Raw genomic sequence first — 20,823 nt, forward strand, 5'->3', positions numbered from 1 at the left:
ATGCAAAGTGAGTGAACAGAAGAAAAATCTAAATCAAATCCATATTTGGTGTGACCACCCTTTGCCTTCAAAACAGCATCAATTCTTCTAGGTACACTTGCACACAGTTTTTGAAGGAAATCGGCAGGTAGGTTGGCCCAAACATCTTGGAGAACTAACCACAGTTCTTCTGTGGATTTTGGCAGCCTCAGTTGCTTCTCTCTCATCATGTAATCCCAGACAGACCTGATGATGTTGAGATCATTTTTGTATCCCAGACAGACTGCAGTAACTGCCCAACATTTAAACAACAGGGCTTATTTAAAATGTACATATTTAATATGTTAATTAGCCGTGTGTGCACTGAGCGCTCTGTCACAGCGCATCAGTCTGGTGTTAGCGATTAAATGTTGATTACATGACAAAAGTTTGCAATAGATTGGCAAGTGGTACTAAATAAAATGCGTTGTCTGCCATTTCAGAATTTTTCTCGAGTACCCCCAGGGGTACGTGTACCCCAGTTTGAAAACTGCTAGAAGAAACCATATTACCAACAGATACAGTTTAATAGTAGTAGTATTTAAATGCCGTTGTCCTGACTGGTAAATTCTTCCAGCTTCCCCTTTTATTTTGACAATTTCCATATAAAAAATGGCATTTTTATCTTGACATTTTTCATTCTTAGCCCCAAAGTAAATATTTTGGACAGTTTTCAAAACAATTGTTGCTTTATTTTTACAACACACGTTGGTGTTGTTGATAATATGATAAACGTGTATATCTGCTTCAGGTTAAACGATGGCCCGTGTTACACAGAACACTACAAATAAAATGTCAAATATACAATAAGTATTTCGTTGGTTTTGTGGATTTGCTATGTTTTTAACTTATTTTAATACAGCACATAATGATATGGTTTTGAAAATGCTACTTACCAAAACCATGCTGCACGTGAACTGTATTACATAATAATTTCCTTTATTCCGATTCCAGTGGTGTTTTCTCAATGCAAGATGTATTGTAGGCATATATACAGTGCCGTATAAAACCACATACACTGTATATATATAATTTTATCATGTTCGTTATAGGCCTACTGGCGAAATGGTCAAGAGACAGTTGGTGCTTAACACATACGGAATAATTTTGGCCCTGAATTTTAGCATTTTTGGTCATAGAAAAGACACATTTCACATATTTTATAACGTTACCGTAGGCTAATTTTTTTTTTTTTCTTAGTTAATGATGCGTTTTCGTTTCACAAATCTTCTGCACACAGTATTTTTAAGCACAACTATAATAACCTATATTTCAACAGTCACTGCCGAAGCTGATTACTTATTCTTCCAGAAGTAATGGTCGGGTGTAACAGGGATACGAGGTTATATTTGCGCAATATGAAACTGAGGCGCTGAATGGCTGACTGCATTTTGGTCGCCTACCACGGGATGAGAACGTTGCAGAGTCAATGAATCGATGAGGCTGAGGCGCTGATCTGATCAGCAGCAGTGACTCTCTGGTTTAGCGATCCCTTCTTTTGAAGAACGAGACGTTGTGTGTGACTTTAACAAAGGGATTTTTTTTTATAGTACAAACAGAAACGATCGTCACTAGTGACGATTCCACTTTTTTTTTTGTCGTCACTTTCAAAAAACATTCGCAAATTACGAGAGTGACGAGCGACAGCGAAAACCCTGGATATAACTCTCTAAACCCACCTGTTCTCTCTTGCTTTCCATGCTCTTCAAGCCTGATATCTTAGCTGCTGTGTTGCTGCACTATTTCATGTATTATGTTACTATTATGTATTATGCACTTTCCACTGTATTTAATGTACTATTTCATGTATTATGCACTTTCCATAAGGGATGTCATGGTATACCGGTTTTACGGTAAACCGCGGTATAAACTGCCACGGTTTTGAAACCGCAACCATTTTTCTATACCATGATTACCGAGTTCACACAGTTTAAGGTGATATGGGAACCTTTTTTTATTCAACGTTTGTCCATCGGTGAGCCACTGTGTTCATTAGAACTAACTAATGAACACAGACATCTCAAGTTCTGAAAACTGCCATGCATGAGACGATCCGAGTAGGCTATTAAATGAATGACGTCATATTTAATATAAACCGCCCTACTAAACAATGATCGCTAGCAAACGTGACTGTCATTAAATGAAACACAAATACTCAAATATCAGCAAGAACAAGGCACTGTAACTTTTCATCACTGCCTTCCTATTAATTTACCAAACCAAAGATGTAACAGTAGCTATTATCTATTGTATCAGTCAAGAGAAACACAGTAAGCACACACCAATGCAGAGAATTAAAAAGTATATTTACTACTATACAACTAAGTCTAAGATGCTACAGGCATTTGTAATATTTTTATTTTAGTATTGTAAAGATGTTGATGTCTCCTCGAGTTGATAGTGTTGCAGGGATTTGGGTTTTATGTATTCAAAATGTATATAATTTTATTCCCTTTTGTGGCAATGTGCCCTGCCCTTGTGTGCGTTTCTGTGTTGTATGTTGTGTGTTGTGTATAAATGGGTGTGTGCAGCACGTGTATAAATGGGTGTGTGCAGCACGAGTATTTAAAAATGTAGATTTGTATTTAGGCACGAGGATGGCACAAATCACTTCACGTGCTTGTTAAAATGTAATGTGTGGTCACGGGAGTACACTATATTAATTCACATGCAGTTGTACCGAGACTCCAATTGATTGATTAGCAATCGAGTCTCAGTACAGCTGCATAAAAGCAGCACGTTTTCATTCACTCGGGGTTGGGTGTTCAGGGCGAAAGAACGGGAGAGAGAGAGAAGGTAAAGAGAAGAATTAGAATAATAATAAGTGTTTCTCACCGTGTTTGTTCGTCCCTGTTTGTTAGTGTCTGTCCATTTTGTTTGTCTCTTATTTTGGCGTGAAGTGCCGTGTCCTGTTTTGTGTTACAACCTTTTTATTTTCTGTTCTGTCTGTTAATTATTACACCAAAACCCCAAGTCTCTGTGTGTTACTTCCTGTTTCTGGTCTGACGTCACCCACTGCAGCCGTCTTTGTGACACCTTTAAAAGAAAAAAGTCCCCTAGATGCTGCTTAACTTTGCAACGGTGTCATACCCACCTTAACTTTTCTTCTTTCCTTTGTGTTCATTGCTGTTAACATGCAGTCCAAAAAATAAAAAAAATAATAAAAAAAAAACAATTTGCAGGCGCCGTCTTCTCATCATTAAGTTTTGCACTCTGCTGAGAGATCAGTGGGCGGGCACTGCATGTCTTAAAACACACTCGATTGGCTATTGCTAGGTAGCATTTTGCTTCTCTTAACTAATAGGATGTCGTCCAAACGGATAAAGATGAAGAGGATATTCAGTTGCAGTGGTCACATCCTTACCCCCTATCGTTTCAGGTTGAACCCAGAACATGTTACTATTTTGGTGTTTCTCCACAGTAATTTGAAATAAAAAAGCAAAATTATTTTGCTGAGCCTGTGTGAGCTGGAGCTGAAAAATGACTTGACTTGAGTGTATTTCTTTAAATAACCATTTAAAAAATGGATTACAAAAAAAATGACATTATACCGTGGTACGACGATAACCGTGGTATATTTGACGATTACTATACCGTCAAAATTTGATACTGTGACATCCCTACTTTTCACTGTATTTAATATATTATCCATTTTTTTATTTTTTTATTATACTGTACATAATAACAATTTTAACAATTAGAGATTGTTAAAAAAAGGAGGTATATATCACACATTCCAGAACCAACAGAAAGGGAAGGGATATACTCTCCACTTTTTTAATTATTAAAAAGGTATTCGTGGCTTACCAGTAGCTGTCAATTAATAAAATAATGCTGCTGGAACTGTATTTTGTTCAGTATAGAAAAGGCGATATGGAAAAGCACTGGCTACAGCAATCTAGGGTGTCTATCGAAGTCAGCACAAAAACATGAGCGTTCCCAAAGTCACTTGCGAGCCACTGTAACACTCAAAACTTTTGGACAAACCCGGATTAATGTTCAACTGGATAAGCAGGGCACGACGAAGGCACCAATTCCTCAAATAGAGGTAATTATGTGGAATTAACTGCTCTGATACTTTCTATGACAGCATGTTAAGCAATCACTTTATATTATATTGATTTAGAATTATTACAATGCAGGACAGCCGCTATAAGATCGTTACCTTTATTAAAAATGTGGACGGATTAATCTACCGATTAATCAACTAATAAATTAACTGATCCAAATTTTGTATCAAGTGACAGCCCTAATATATATATACACACGCACACACTAATACAGCCTCCAAATTAAAAAGAATTATCATTGTACAACTTTTCATATTTTTTTGAAGCTGTAATGTTTTCCTCATATGTAATTTAAGTAATCGTTATATTAATAACAACAATAACAATGATAACAATAGTAACACTAATACTACTACTTCTACTAATAATACTAATAGTAGACAGAATGGCAGTCCAGTATCAGATGCCCTCCAGAGATAGATAAACCGAAAACTAAAACAAGATATTTCAATCCTCCTTGGGAAAATGAATATTTTGTCTTTGAACGGTCCAGGGGTGGAATTAAAATATACCGTGGCCAGAGATCATGCCAAGAAATGGTGTAAAAAGATGACGAAAATATTAAACATGTCTGCAGCAGAAAAGACGTTTGTACGAGAAGCGAAAGAAAACAGAAGGGTCAGGTGTATGTCGGCATTTGTAAACTTGGACCAAAAAGACGCACAGAATGATCTCTGTGTTGCCTACACTACAGTTTGGCAAAAACTGTTACAATTTACAACAGGTAGTGTCTTTAAGAAATCACCATAAAAATTTACCCCAATTCCTCTGCCTTCCAGAGACTGCACTGTGGTGCATAAACTATTGCCAGAAACAATGAGAAATTTGGTGACTGCCTTTTCAGCTACACCTTGAAATCAGTGGTAGGTACCCTTTGAGTGCAGAATGTGTGATGAAAGCACTGATCAAAGTGACATGAGTCAACTTATTGTTTTCCATAGTTTCTGAACCTAACAAATATCTGGACGCTGTAATGCAGAAAATATATGTGCAGCCATAACAAATAATGATCCAGTACAGAAAATGATGTGGTTTAAGTGCGTCAGTAATGTGATCACAGTATTATGAAGTGTTTATTTTATATTATAATTCGATACTACCATACTAGTAATACTAAACGGACAGAGATATGATCATGTCCTAGTGAGGTCAGTATTTTGTAAGGTGTCCGTCATGTAACATGATTGTGCCAACTCCTGCATATGATGCAAGTTATTTAAGTTGAATTACTGTAACTGCTCTGTCCAGTGCTCCTCAACAAGTTTTCATCTTACAAAAAAACAAAAAATTATGAGGGGCAATTAAATCTGTGGCCAAACGTTTTCCAGTACCCTACAGAATTAACCAATGTTGCTTCATAAAGTCCAATATAACCTGCTGATTTCCATTACACAAGAGTAGATGTTAAAACTTCATGCTGATTTGAACTCGGCTCTCGCCAAGATAAGCACCAACTAAGACGTAGCTTTACAGTAAACTAATGTGATCCATATGTGTCTCCATCCATTTACGTTTCCTTCCATATGGTGATGTAGATATCCTTCTGTCTGGTGTTAATGGCGGAAGTGTAATGCTGGCTCCAGGGATCAGCTTATTTTGCCTCCCTGGCGCATCAGCACACACAACGGCTGCGATGCTGGCTGCGTTAACATATTGAATTACATACTGCTTTGTAGTTTTACATATACTTAATGAAAAAATGACAAATTGAAAAATGTGACATTTCAAAATCTAACATGAAATACTGCACTGCTATTATGGCTTCTGGTAGACTTTTGCAATATCATTTTGTCGTTTCTTTGATTAAATGGTGTAGGCCTAAATAAAATAATATCATGTTCTTATTTAGATGTAATGATTTGTAATTTTATATAAGTTTACGGTGGCTCCCTCTAGTAAAGTTGAGAGTGCACTCTTATGCAATGGCTTTGTTGCAGGCCTGACACAGCAAAGAGCACGCAAGAAATACACTCTCAGCTTGGTTAGAGGAAGCCACTGAACACTTATAAACACACACAAAAACTAACTAAGTTCACACTGTTTAAATGGTGGTGTGGCAGGGCATGTGTAAATAGTGGGTTTTTGTTCGGTTTAAAAATAAAATGTGTTTAATTTGAAAATTAAGTTTGTGTTAAATATGGCAGGGCTGGGAGGTTAGAATTCCCTCCCTACCTAATTCAAGTCCATGAGCAGCAGGTGACCTGTTGTTGATTGACTAAAAGATTATCAATTAACCCTGGCCACCTGCCTTTAAAAGGGGCTGAAAACCAGTCCTTTGTTCTTCATCTACCAGCTTGAAGCTCATGACTGTGTATATCCAGGGTGAGTGAACCAAAACCAAGGGCCATAGTCGAGGGATTCATTTAGGGGATTTTAAATTCCACAAGTAAACTGAGTTTGTGTAAGGGAGAAGGTTCCTGGAGCAAGACCTCCCTTATAGTGGGAGCAGCGCTCGGCCGGTGTTTGGCCAGTTTTTGTTTTATTAGTTGTTTTTTCCCTTTTTTTGTTTTGCATTTTTATATTTATTATTTTCAATTACACTGTGTTTGTGTATGTCCTCCCGCACTATGACTACCATTGCTGGTACCCTAGTGGCAGCCACCTACCAATGCATGCGACTATACGTGTAAATAAAACCTGGACGCCCATGCGGCGTTTCAAATTCAACCTCTGTGTCTCTCCTGTGTTTTGTACCGCTGTGAACTCAAAGATACATAGCCCTACTGGATATGGCAAAATGTAAGTATGTACAGATGACTCCTTATAGCTGTGCTTCAACTTTTATCACAAATGGAGCTCTCTCTCTCTCTCTCTCTCTCTCTCTCTCTCTGACCCTGATTTTATAAATTGCTGTTGTTCAGGAATCATGCTAGGAATCAGAAACATAATTTATACATAATTCTTAAAACTTCAAACTGTTAAGGAGGTTTTTTTTTTTGTTTTTTTTCCCCCTCCCCTAGACCTGAAATATATTCACTGTGACTGGTCTTAAAGAGTAATAAACAATACAGCCTCCAATACCTCCTGATAGAGTGTCCAAGACTCCAAAATGTCCCTGTTCCCTAGAGCTACTACAGCAACGAAAAAATCCTGAAAGAACATAACTTACTTGTATGCAGACTAGGGCATGGCAAAAATATTACATAAAATGAATGTCCCTATTAGCACTTGTATGGGCCATGTTGGACTTTAAGGGCAACACCATAGACAAGAGAGCCATGGAATGGTTTACCTAATGTTTTAAAAAAGTATAAGGGAGATAAAACGTGGACACAAACCACATGTAATGGAGAAACGGGTCCCAGGGTAAGTGTAGTATGCATTCAAAAGAGTCTATTCCCCCCAGTGACAGAACATGTCAATCTTACAAAAATGCCCATTTTAGGGGTCTTGATATAATTTTCCTCCAGGTGAGTGGTATCCTTGACAAATGATGTTAGTATAACTGTAACGCGTGTTTCAAGGGTTTCCAAAATAAATAAATTGACATAAAATGACAAGGGGTGGAGAAACCTGCCTTGGTCCAATTGAGCTGGAATGTCCCAGATGTACAGGTAAAAAGTGATTGTGTTAAGTACAGACTTGATCCACAACTCCCACTGCAAAAGCCAACACGACAGTACCATGGGTGCTAAGACTACTGAGCAAGACCTTAAGGGACGTTAAAGACTGTACAATAAACAGCACAGTAGTAGGTTACCTGTATATTCAATTCACATTACTATACTGGGAATTACTTGATTCAGGCTGCATAATTTACGGAAAGAGGATCCCCCCCTCCCCTTTTAGTTTTTTGGCCCGAAATAGCATTTTGATAATGTGGTCAACCTACCTCCAGACGTCACTGCCTTTAGAAAACAGCGAAGACTTGATCACTTCTGGAGCCATCCAAGAGTATGTTCCAGCAGCACTCATTTTGGTTGTGTTGTGCCATTCTCTGGCCAAGCCAAAGTCTGTGATCTTCAAGGTCTTTTTGCCTATGTCGTTATTTTCGATTTTTTCAATTAACAGTACTAAAAAAAAAAAAAAAAAAGAAAGAACAATTAATTTCTAGGTTTTCAATGTGGCATTTCTGAGGATACAAAAAAGAAACAATGGGATATTGTTTTGCTTTGGTTGCCCAGAACCCTACAGTATCAATTTTAATAAGAATTTACAGTATAGGCAATTGAAATGGTTCGACTTGTTCAGGTCTGACTTTTCTAGCTGTAATAATCAATGTGTTAAAGAATTCACTGAAATAATATGATCTCCTTGGTTACCTAAAAGCTAGCACTATTTGTATACAAAGGTCCTCAAACCTTATAGTTTACTGTAGATCAATTCAATATACTTTATAGTATGACAGATAATGATGGCAATGCATTCTCTAAATACTGAAGTACTGTTAAATCCTCAAGCTGCTGCATTAACTGTGGCATCAGGTTCTTGCGTAGAAAGAGAAGTGGACAAACAAAACAAAAATAAGAATTGTCAGGGAATATCCCTGTTGCATGTCAGTTTCTGTGCTCCAGTATCCACTGCAGATCTGTGCTCCATTATTCATTACTCAAGACAGAACAAATGCCTGATGTTTCACAAGAAGCAGTCTTCAAAGTGATGTCTTAAAATATGCAGGGCGAATCATTTATGAATGGTCACATATAGTATCCCTACAGAACAATTGAATTATGTTGCAGACTCGTATTTGAATAAGTGCCAACCTGACTACCTATCGTGGCTCTACTCCTTATTGATAATGTTCTGGTCTGTGTTTCTAAAATGTTTTGTCTTTACCCCTTCAAAATGGCATCTGTCTATTGAAATCAAATTCGCCATGATGGTGTTTTATTTTATGCTTTTTCTCAACTCCTTTTCCATCCTATTAATTAGGCTTACATTCACACAAAAAATGATCTACTGATATATTCATTAATATCTGTTATTAAAATCTGTTTTTATATAGTACTTCAATACATTTGTTCATTTAAGTGTTTACCACCCAAGTCGTGCAAGTGATTTTTAGATAGCATGTTTTTACATTTTTAAAATTAACCATTTTTGAGCTGTTTAATGTTTTAGGCAGTGGTCGGCAAGCAATTTAAATAGCGGGCCAATTGATCGCTTGGCAGACGCAGGGCAGGCCAATTGCCGTTCCCCAATAACACCCGACACCCCCACCCCCACCCCCACCCCCACACGAGGGATTTTTTTTTTCATTTTGATCATTGAGATATATGCATATGTTCATACGTGATTTAAAATTGTAACGGCCTAACTAAAACTACTGAAACTTAATTACCTTCTCTGTCTGACCTGCCATCCCAGCGCGCCAGCAAAACCGATGCACGAACAGGCTAACCCAAGAATCTTTGGAGGGCTGCCTACCTATCGCCATCACATCTGTCACACCTGGGGCCGGTTGTACCAACGAGATCAAAAAACAGGATCGGATCCGGGCTCACTGGAGCCCGATCATGAAAAGGCATTGTACTAAACGGATCAGAATCAAGCTCCACTGATCCGAAATCTTGATCCGATCCTGGAGTTGCGCAGCCGTAACTAGGGAAACTGACCAATGAGAAGCAAATATGCGTGGCGCAGAGATTGAAGATTCTGAATGTCAGAAAATGAAATGCATTTGATTTAAACGACATCAATCAGAAGCAAGTACTGTACATGTATAATTTAAAACTTCAGCGATTCTATAAAAACAGATCGAGTATATTAATACCGGTATCTGGATTTGTTTTGTGTTTTTAACTTCTAAAAATGTTTTAATAAATGTTACTGTAATCACGGTGTGTATTTTCTGACGGACACACGTATTTTACAGCGGTAATGCCACCATACACACAAATATCTAGCTGCAGCGTCGGTTCAGGGCAAATTATCAACACATTTTGAGCAAATGTAATCAAGTGCTGACAGACAGCTGCAACTGGAAAATGTCACAGACGGGGAGACTGAGGCTGTCAAAAGGTAAACTTAAGTTATTATGATATGCATTAAAAAAAACTACAACGTTAAATCTAATTAAAGCAATTATTTAATTGTAATCGATAACATGAGAACGTCAGTATGACTTTGTCAACACAGGAAACGTAGAAATATTATTTATGAAACATCATTCCGCGATGTTGAGTGTAGGGGTCGCAATTGTAGCAAACATGAAAACGCAAGGAACACAAACAATTAAGCTTTAAAAAAATTCCAAGCGATTTTTTTATTATTATCATTTAATATCCCTGCCAAGGAGTCTTTTGTGGGCCAGACAGTACAGGTCAGTGGGCCGGATTTGGCCCGCGGGCCGCCAGTTGCCGACCATTGGTTTAAGATGTTTGTTTATTTATATATATATATATATATATATATATATATATATATATATATATATATATATATATATATATATATATAAAAACACTGTGTTTTATAAAATGAATGCTTGAAATCTGGCTTTAAAATTGCAGCCTTTTGAATTGTGAGCAGGATGCTAGAGCAGTATTTGCCTCTAATGTCTATCTGATTGAAGATTATTACCATTTGTATTAGGTGAGTGTGTTTTTTTTAAAAAGCAGCCATGACGCCCATCAGTTACTGGAACACCTGAGAGACACAGACGATCCAAATAACACACATTGTCATTATTTTTCTCAGTAAGGGAAAACTGAAAATTAGACCCTAATGTAAAAAAACTAAGAAATAAATGTGGTTATTGCACCATAGTTGAATTTGTTGCTACAGTACTGTTTTTATATTGTTAATTAATTTAATAATTATACACACAACAAATAAGTTACTGAAGAGAAGATAACTGGTTAATGCTTTATCACTATAAAACACTTAGCATGATGATAATACTGTACCAGCAAAATTAAGCCTGAGTACCGAATAAACCAATACCCACTTCAGGACAGGTTACTTATTCACACAGACTGCATGACAAATTATTAAGCTTTATTTACTTCAGCTGGATGCTTTGATCTATGCCCTGGTATAGTAGTTCACTGCCAAAAGTGCACATACAAAAACTGAACTCCAAACAGTGGTTTAACAAAAGAGGCTTTGATTTTCCCAAGACCTTAAGGTTGGCAGTTAATAATAATTAAGCTACTATGTACAGTACAATCATGCTCACCAATCCCTATTATTGAAAAGCTGCTGACAGGATGGATTTCTATTAGTGAAAAGTCCAAGTACATTAAAGATACTGTAGCTATACTGTTAAATCAGTGGTTCTCAAACCAAATGTTTGGGTGGCCACACTACTTATTGTTCCTAAAAAATATCTAAACTAAAGAAAATAAACATGTAAAGCCAAAGTGTTTCTGTGACAGGACAGGGTCACTGGCAATGCTGTTTTGACCAGGAAGGGAGACTCAGAGACAAGGAAGCTGCAGGTTTAAAACAGACATTAAACAGAACAAAAACACATTAACAAAACAAAACGGCACAAGGGCCAAAATAGGGCCAAATAGGGCCAAAGGCCTACAAAAACAAAACACTAACGTAAATGTAAACAAAACAGTCGAGACAGCACGGAACACGAAAAACATCAGCTCTAATCATTACCTCTAACTAACACCCGTAATCACCCTATTTTTACACCTGTTCAAGTCACGGCACCAGCCACATTCCCATGTGTTTTGCCATAGAAATGTAACCCCCTCCCTGCCATCCCATTATTCCTCACACCAACACACACACACGTGCACAGGCAGGGCTTTCCCTGCCACACTGCCAGTTTCTCACAAACAAACTCAAAAAGACGCCATCATATAAATTAATACAACACCTACGTTAAAGTACATTGCCGATATATTTAAGTTAAACAGATGCTTTCACTTTCCTTTTCCAAATAAAAAAACATGCTATATTAAAACCCGGAGCAATACATTAATAGCTGCCATCTTTCAATATGCCTTACAGGATATTGTAAACATCCAATTCACACAATATAGAAACGAGCTGAGTGCACTCGCAAACTTGCATTGTGAACAAAAACTAAGTCCTGAAAAATAGAAAAGGACCAAAAATGTTTTACTTTAGCTCGCATCCAAATGAACTCGGCCCCTTTGCTCTCAGATAAGTGTGAACAGCAAGCACACTGATACATTGTTTTAAAGAAACGAACCAGACAGAGTCCGTTTCAAATGGACCCAGTATGCAGCCTTACCTACAATCATATTTACTTAAAGCTTTTGAAAATATTTAACCAGGAACATTTTCCCCAGAGATTAAGATCTCATTTTCAAGGTCATTCTGGAGGATGAAGGTACTGTACAGTATTACAACCCCACAATATTTAAATTCAACAGTAAATTCTACCAAACACAAGAAACATCATTGTCCGCCCCCATTCCAAGGTTAAATAACTTTTTTTTAAGTAAAACAAATTATGGTATGGCAATTAATTAAATTTGCCCTTTCAGCATCTCAGCCTATTTAGGAAAATGATATTTTTTTTTTCTTTTAGATGTGTATGTAATCATTTATGAAAACAAAGAAATGGTTTATTTGAACTCTGTTGACTATAATTTATTTTAGTATTTCTTATTTAACTCTCCTTTACTTTTGTTCAATGAGCTAAAGGTCTTGCATTTTGAGAGAGAGTGTGCAGCATCATGCTGAATATTGGATTAAGGAGACATCTAAAAATTGAAATCAAAATAGAAATGATCTTATAATAGTCGAGATAGCTCAAAGTAAAAGGCAAATGTGTGTGTAACCAGAGGAATTCACTCAACTGAACTCCAATAACTCAAGGCCACAATGTTGTTCACTAAACGTGTATTTAACCCATCACCCACCATGAGCCACAGGGACTTATACTGGATATCATCAGTCATTTATCAGTGGTTATCCTGGGTTTTCAGTACCCCCAAAATAAAGTGTTTTATATGCTGGGACACACAGTTTTGAACATGTGAGGTGGATTATTAGGTGGCAGTAAAGATGGCTTCTAATGATAGTTACAGTCTATTAGAAATGATTTTAATCTATCTCATTCCCTCAAATTTGATTAGCTTATCACCGCTGCACAGTTGAAACACAAAGTTTAAACAGGAGAGAACAGAAATTTTTGTACCATCACATTCAATGGCCAAGGCAAGGTCCATTAATTTAAATGGGACAGAATAACATTGACAACATTCATAAAGTGACACAGCTGAATTCTGGGTGAATTATAAACCCCAATTGGCACTAAAGAAATAAAACACTTTAAAAAATAAAATAGCGTACAGCAATAAAGGATTAATAGACTCAGATGGAGAAGATTTATCCATGATTATTTAATTTTGAAGTGGTAAATAATGCAAACAACATTGCACGTAATTCACAGAGGCCTCAAACTAAGATACAGTAGAAGTACAATACTAGTTGTGCATACATGATGTAAACAGAGACTATAAATAGCTGTTTGAGCCATTGTTTTTTTTTTTTTTTTTTGCTTAAATTAAAAGCCCCATTGTCCCCTTTCAATATGAATGCTCTCGGGGTACATTCCTCAAATTCCATAACTTTAAAACAACCAGGCCAAAACCCCAAATAAAGTGCTTACAAGGCCTGGCAATGGCTCAAGTTTCACTCCAACCAGCAGCACATGCTTGCAGGGCATTCCATACACATTTCCTGTCACTAACCAGGAGGAATCAGCCAAGTTTATCAGCAGGTGCCCAGAAGATTAATGAAAATAAGCCTTTCACAGTCAGACAGTGGGGGCATTCGTGTGGTTTCCGTCACCTAGCAACCAGTGCTTGACCACTCTCCTTTGTGCTCACTTATGTTAAGCTTTTGCCCCCTCATTAGTCACATTCCTTTAGGTTAGGTATTAAAAGATTTGGACATAGGCCTACACAAAGTGTGCAAAATGTAGTCACTTGTTTGTTTTCTTATATTTCTTTTTTTAAAACAGACATGTTGAGATATTGAAAGAATACAAGAGGCCTATATTAAGAGGGTAAAATCAATTGACTTGTGTTTTTAAGGTAGTAGCTAATATTTTTAAACCCAGTAGAGCCTCTTTTAGAGCAAAGATAATGCCATGTTATTGTACATTTGTTCTCATTGTATTAAATAGATTGCATGCTTGAAGGCAATGCGTGTTGCTTGCTTGTATTAAAGGGGAAGTCACGTTTCACTTTTTTTCTTTTTTAATTTTACATACTATTGCAAATAATGTAATTTGCAAATATCACTATTTTCTCCAGCAACGATGCCAGTGTGAACAGGGGTCCTCAAAGCCGTTGATCCTTCTTAGGTTGGGACGTTTTGTATTAAATGCATTAAACAAGTGAAGACTATACAAAAATTCTCCATTCGAAACTATCTTAATTTAGTAACATGTTTGGTTACCTATTAAATACTGCATGAAATGTGAATAGAAGGGTGATAAGCATTAACTGTGCAAATGACAAAATGTCAGAAGGAAATTACTAAGATTGTATCCAAGATTCACACGCCTGTCTTCATACCCTTAGGTACTTGACCTGATTTAGTTGACTGTTCAAACCTGATTGAGCCCATTGTTATTTTGCTTAAATTATCAGCACCATTCCCCTACTTTCAATATGAATGAAGAAAGTACAGAGCATTTAAATTGGGTATCATTGAAATATCTTGTTCTCCTTACTTATAAAATATAAAATTCAGTCAGCAATGGTAGATCTGCAAAGCACAAATATTTAAACGTCATATTTTGTCTCAGGGCTGTGCTCTCGTTTTATGATAAAACTTCCCTATAGCATTATAACTTCCCTATATTACAATATTGGGTTTAAAATAATTTGTTGTGCCCAGATATGCGTATTCACTTGCAGGCTTAACAAACAGCAGCAGAGATAGAAGTAGGTTGAAGTTATCAGTAATAAACTTTAATATCCCAAATATGTTTAAAGAAAGTAACTAGAAAGGAAGGAAAGGCAATGAATCAAACAACCAGTATCCTTTATCCCTTTTCTGCTGTGCTATTTTGCCAGATATAATGTCATACAACGTGTGTGGGTGTTACCCAAATCTTATTAATTTTTTTTATAATTCAAATGGACAGTTTTTAGCGGCGACATTACAATATCGGTTTTGTCAAGTTTTTAATTCAGAGCTTCCCACAGCAACGGCAATGTTTAATCCATACAAGAAAAATAAATTACTTTATTACATTCCATAATGAGAAAATGATTAATCTGATGTGGTAAAACAAAAAACATGATGGTTTTTCATGGATAACGCAAAATAATGGATTGGAGAGTAAAGACTAAACAACTCTTGCCTATCGTCCCGCAGTGTCTTCCCTCATTCACAGATTATTTTTGCTTTACACATCTGGAACCATTGTGTATCCTCTCTTTAAACCATACCATACCATCTTCCAAGTGTGTCCCACTCTGGTAAACCAAAAGAACAAAAAACAAAACTTGACCGGAAATGCAGTGACAACATATATACCACACATGACTCAAAATGGAAACCAGTTACTGTAGGTCTTCTATTGGTTGTTCCTGGCAGTTGTTTTCATCTACAGTATATACTTCTAATTCCATAATATGCTGCTGTGTGTCCTTCTAGCAACAGGCTTCTCTTTGAGAAGTGGCTTAATCATTTTGTACCCTGCTGCAACTCTGGGACTTGTATTGAATTAACCTGAAATTTGGAAAGCAAACAAAATTTTATACCGTAAACCGTATAAAAAAATGTTTGTAAAGAGCGTGGAGATTATTTGTAGATTATAGGTCACTCAGTATCTTAATGCTCTTGTACAACAAACTGCATACAGCACCTTGAGAAGTTTTTTAGTCTAAAATGGAAAGTGCACTTAACAGATGATTATTGTAATGCAAATGTTATATTCAGAATGGTGTTATAACCAACTGAGGAGTACAAATATGTATGTACGGGTATCCTAAATTATTATTATTATTATTATTATTATTAATTTCTTAGCCGACGCCCTTATCCAGGGCGACTTACAATTGTTACAAGATATCTCATTATTTTTACGTACAATTACCCATTTGTACAGTTAGGTTTTTACTGGAGCAATCTAGGTAAAGTACCTTGCTCAAGGGTACAGCAGCAGTGTCCCCACCTGGGATTGAACCCACGACCCTCCGGTCCAGAGTCCAGAGCCCTAACCACTCGTCCACACTGCTGCCCTTTACATTTACAGGAATATCACTTGCAAACACACGCAGTACCTTGGTATAAGGCAAGCCGTCACAGACACATAAGGTAAATCAGGTGTTTTATTGATTGCCTATGACATGCAACAATACATTCCTGTGAAAGGACCAGCGAATGCTGCAAACAGATCTGTGTGTGTCAACAATGGTAGTATTCCACTCCAACACAAGCTGGGCAAATAAACGTACAGAAAATTAGGGTTGGGCGATATACCAGTATTATTGTTATTACCTGTATTTTTTAATGACGGTATAAAAATATAGTTGCAAATAAATGTATTTTGTATATATGTATTTTGTATATATATATATATATATATATATATATATATATATATATATATACAAAATACATTTATTATATATTTCAGGTACTTAAAGGTTGAATAATTGATTACAAATCCTTTCTGATAATTGATTTGTAATCAATTATTCTACCTTTAAGTACCTGAAATATCCTTTTCTCTTTATTTTCTTTTTTCTTATTGATCATTTTGGTACACAGCAGTTTTCCTTAAAAATGTTTAAAAATGAACAATACAAGTAATAAGTATCATTATCAAATAATGTACTGTTTAATCTTAAACTTGTACATTGTTAATACAACAAAACACGTTAAAATACAACAAGAGGTTTGTATCTGACCTACTTTCACCACGCTTAAAATTATCAAAACTTTTAATGGTGTAATAACTGCATTAAACAAATATGCATTACATATAGTTCTACCTTAAATTATGTTTTCTATTATTATTTTTATTTTAATCCTGAGAGTCATTTTCATCGCTGTCACTTATTAGTAGTTCATTACGCGCAAGCTCCTCCTCATCTTCCTCAGCTTCAATGGCAATGACAGAGACCCAGCATTTATTTACAATATTTTCCAGCAGACCCGGTGCGTATTGGAGAAAGGTGATTATTTGAGACCCAGCAATTATTTTAAGTTTTACGGTATTGACATCACTCCATTGACTCTCAATAGAAACATTTCTCTGAGTTCTCTCTGTATCCCATAACCCTTTGTCTGCAGCATGACGGAAGTAATGGGGGAGTAACAGGAGTTATCTTGTATACAAAATATCTATGGTCTCTGCGTCTCTTAGCAACGACCAGCAACGTAATTAATGCCCGCCACTCCCTGCATTGTACAAAATGCATGCACATTTCAAAAGTTTCACATTTTCCCTTCAAATACGGTATGCAGGGCTTGAATTTCATTTGTGTGCTGGGGGGGGATTCCAAAATTTTAGGGGGAATGGCAAAAAAAGGGTACTTTTGGATATAAAAATCTATATATACAGTATTTTACTGCATCATCATTCACACTGGTGTTGCTTTAAAATAAGCTGCTTTCAGGAGACCCAACAGCTGTTCATCACTATGAGACAGAGCACTCTCCATTGCTTTTGCCATTGCCTGACATGAAGTTTTTGCATGCAGCAGAAGAAAAAGGTGCTTTAACCAGCGCTCCATTTCTTTTTTTAACTCTTTAAACTCAGCCCCGTTTCCGCCTGTTTTTCACCAATTTCATTTATGTATGTTTAACTACTGGATAGTTTGTACTGCATGCATGTAACATATCAAATGAAAGGCCACAAATTGTCCTTTCATATTATGTAAGTTGCAACATGATCAGACATACTATGTGGTAGAGATGAGAATATATGTAATATAATTTTTAAAGATAGCGGCCGAGAATCACGTACGAGAGAATAAAGTCTTGCGGCACTGAATGCGGCTCATAGTGCTTTCTCACCGACACCCACTTCCGAGATTGTTGTAGCGTTTCTAAATTGGGTGGAAAATACAGCAGCTTGGTGTCTTAAAATAATCTCTGCAGGATTTTCCCGCACTGAAAGTTGCAGATATGCGGGAGCAACTTGGAAAAAGCGCGATTCCGCACTGAAATTCAAGCCCTGGGTATGTAATTTCAAGCTTAATGCTCTACTGCCAAATGCATTTTTTCCAGCTATTTTTTTCTTTGTGCATCACTGGACTTCTTATTCCGTGATTCTGTCTGTGTTCTCGTTAACAGATAAGCAAAATAGAATTATTGCATCACTCATACGAATGTATTATACAATTAGACATAACGCAGAAAGAATAAAATAATGTATTGAGAGATTTAACTTTTGTAATCATCATTTTCATGTTGCTGCGGCTGGGTGAAAGTGGAAAATCACGTCGGAGTTTAACTACAGTACAGCTCATGATAGTTTTTGTAACTGAATTTATTTATTGTTGGTTCCAAAGTGACTGATGTTTGGCATTTTAAAATAGTTTCTGATGAGGAAACACTTCTAATTTAAAATGTCATATATATATTTATCAGTAAAAAACATATCAAGTTCTCATTTAGTATGCCTGTTTATTATAGCCTGTTACTGTAATGCGCATGACTCTACGGTAAGGCTCTTACATTTGAATTCAATGTTCGACAGAATGCAACAACAAAGTAGGCCTAATCAGACAAAGTAAACTAATTTCAATACAGACACAGTAAATTAAACTTAATAAAAAATAAACTGACCTGCTCACGGGAGCATCCAATTTAAAGCATCTTCCAGATATTTGTAACAAGACCAAGCGGTAGGCTACAACTTGAATCCAGATGCTTAGGCCCTGTCCACACTATGACTTTACACCGGGTTAAAAGTGCTAAATATGGTTAGCGTCTACACTACGCAGTGTTTAATACCGTTCTCGAGACCACCATCTGACGACTCGGGAAACGGAGGCTGAAACATGCGTCCTCCAAAACATGTTCCTGCCAATCCGTCATTTTTCATACTGCGGATCCACAGTGAAGCCACCAGACCTATAGTGCCAGAGGACAACACAGATCTGAATGGCTCCACTGCAGACCTGCAGGCGCTCTATCAGCCACAGGGGTCGCTGGTGCGCGGTGAACCGTGGATTGCCCTGCTGACCTAAGCCCAACCTACCCGGGCGGCGCTCGGCCAGTTGTGTGCCACCCTCTAGGAACCCCCGGTCACGGTTGGCAATGACATAGCCTGGATTCGAACCTGCGATCTCCAGGCTATAGGGTGCATCCTGCACTCCACGCGGAGCGCCTTTACTGGATGCGCCACTTGGGAGCCCCCCAATGTTGATACTTTTCTTGCTTTTGATATTTATCATCTCTGGATGCTTTACATTGCATTGATCTGCGTGTGATTAAACACAACAGTAAATAAAATAAAACATAAAATATGGTTTAATTACTATCTATATTATATATTATCATAAACCATAGATGTGTGTGCGTATGTTTACGTATTTATGCATATTTCAGTTATCTGTAATATCATATTGAAAACTCTGAACCTAATTTGAATAGATTTTAGTAACTCATTTTGTCTCATACAGACACACCAATGGTTGTTTTGACACGTATTAATAACGTTTGTTAATATTGATGTGGCGGGCGTGAGGTCTTAGTTCGTCCTCGAACGTGAAAAATAAAGACTCAGACTCCCTCTGCATACAGCTGTTCCAATGGCTGTTCCAAAAAGGAGCAAAGCAAAGAAAGTCAATAGGATGGGATTTCTTCCTTCCTCCAGATAGAAACACAGTAACTTACTCTGTATGCAAATTTCTTAACACAGTTCTGCTTTTACACCTAAAAAGAAAGCACCCCTTCGCATTAATGAACGAAACAGAAGCCGAAACTTAAGCGATTCTGTTTCGGCTTGCCTGTGTGCAATTCAGAACTGCACGGTCCTCCAACGCTGTAGTTCTGTAATGGCTTCACGGTGGTCTCTCCTGAGTTAGTGCGGGGGTTGCAGTGGTGAGAGGGGTTTAATAATTGGGCATTCCAAATAGGGAGAAAATCGGGGGTAAAATAATTGGCGATTCTAAATTTAAAAAAAAAACAACAGTCAGGGCTAATGCACTGCAGTTACTGTAGGCAAGCAGGGCCACAAATACTGATTTTATAGCAGACTGTTCCTCTTTATAAGAAAAAATCACTATTTAAACTAATAGTAGCACAGGGCATGCAAAGGCTCAGCAGTATATTTTAGGAAAGCAAACGCAACCTACAGAGTCCAGAATCTCCATGTGTTTTTGTCAAACGGAATCAAATCACAACAAAGCACAGAAAGAGGATATGTGCATAAAAATGAACACAGCTTATTTTATTTAAAAAGAAGAGCTCCTTTTTACAAAGTATCGCCCAGTGTTGGAGTCACAAAAACTGAATGGAGTGAATGTTAACGCTACCTATGCAAAACGACAAAAAAATTGCTGAAATGATCAGCACCATTGCTGCACAAATGCAAAATGAACTCAAAACATAAATCTTAAAGAGTAATTATTTTTCATTTATGGTGGATGGATCCACCAATGTCTTGGATTCAGAAAATAAGGTGGTCTACGTGCGACTTATCCAGGAGGGAAAGCCAAGAAACCATCTCGCTGGAATCCAAGCTGTTCAACACACTCATGCAAATGGTACATTTCACACTTTCTGTTTTCATTTTATTTAGTAATAAATTCTGTGATATGTTATTAAGCCAAATTAAGTAGGCCTATGTGTTTAATAATTGTTTAGTTTATTTATTTCCATGCTA

At 36.9% G+C, this 20,823-nt stretch overlaps 1 protein-coding gene across 7 annotated transcripts in view; it reads right to left on the reverse strand.

The window, feature by feature from the left end:
• The window catches only part of LOC117410614 (mitogen-activated protein kinase kinase kinase 21-like), a 47,271-nt gene that overhangs the window by 21,956 nt on the left and 4,492 nt on the right, over positions 1–20,823 (reverse strand). For all 7 annotated transcript variants that reach the window (XR_004545709.3, XM_034017287.3, XM_034017286.3 and 4 more), the window contains exon 2: positions 7,921–8,101. Coding sequence is in view for 6 of the 7 variants with exons in the window: in XM_034017287.3 (XP_033873178.2) it covers positions 7,921–8,101 (181 nt within the window). In the remaining variant the exon portion in view is untranslated. The remainder of the gene's footprint in view (positions 1–7,920; positions 8,102–20,823) is intronic.

The sequence above is a fragment of the Acipenser ruthenus genome, chromosome 6, assembly GCF_902713425.1.
Source record: "Acipenser ruthenus chromosome 6, fAciRut3.2 maternal haplotype, whole genome shotgun sequence".
NCBI lineage: Eukaryota > Metazoa > Chordata > Actinopteri > Acipenseriformes > Acipenseridae > Acipenser > Acipenser ruthenus.